Source organism: Entamoeba invadens (assembly GCF_000330505.1).
Source record: "Entamoeba invadens IP1 unplaced genomic scaffold scaff_1105074724641, whole genome shotgun sequence".
Lineage (NCBI taxonomy): Eukaryota > Evosea > Mastigamoebida > Endamoebidae > Entamoeba > Entamoeba invadens.
In genome coordinates, this window is record NW_004440130.1 from 1 (window position 1) to 748 (window position 748).

Below are 748 nucleotides of genomic sequence, written 5' to 3' on the forward strand. Positions count from 1 at the left end.
TCGAGCTCGGTACAACACCGATTAGACGATATTTCATCCCATAAGTTTCAGCAGATATCTTAATATCCATGACACCAGTGATCATACATATAACGGTCTTTTGAGAAGGTCCAGTGATCAAGATTTGTGTCCCACACCGACTGTATTTCTTATCACCAATTGTGTTGAACATAAAAGTCGTTGTTACATAACATCTTGTGTTTCTGTTCAATCCCAAAATTCTAATGTTGGCGTTGTCTACATTGCCATAGCATTCCCATCTGTTTGTGTAATTCACTTCATTGAAATCGTAGTTCGTGACTGCAAAGTCATACATCAAAAGTGGTTTGGTTTCATTGGAGTGGCTCAACTTATTGTTAACAACGTTCTGTGCTTTTCTGTTGGGCTTTTTCGACGAATACTTGGCTTCACACGTATCTAGTATAAGGCAAGATAATAATATAATAATGAAGTACATCGTTAAGTGATTTTGTAGTTCAAAAGAACGCTTATATACAATTGTTTTTATTAATAAATGCACATTTTCTGTTTTGCGCGTTTCTTTTGAAAATTAAGACTGTATTTTGCATAAGCAATCCAATACACACCAAACTTCTAAACATAAAATTCTGTTGTTACTAAGTTTAAAAGTAATTTGATTAAAATTTACAATAGTTTTTATGTCCACAAACGAGTAAATTGACTTTTTCTAAAGAAAAAACACATTTCAAGCACATTCAATTATCTTTTACAAATTTGAATGTGTTGG

General features: G+C 32.8%; 1 protein-coding gene across 1 annotated transcript; it reads right to left on the reverse strand.

The window, feature by feature from the left end:
• Positions 1-87: 87 nt before the first annotated feature.
• Positions 88-457, reverse strand: EIN_072060 (hypothetical protein; the record flags this gene model as incomplete). Its single annotated transcript, XM_004254372.1, has 1 exon — positions 88-457. A coding segment is annotated over one exon (370 nt), but the record flags the coding sequence as incomplete, so codon positions are not given.
• Between the last annotated feature and the right edge of the window lie 291 nt (positions 458-748).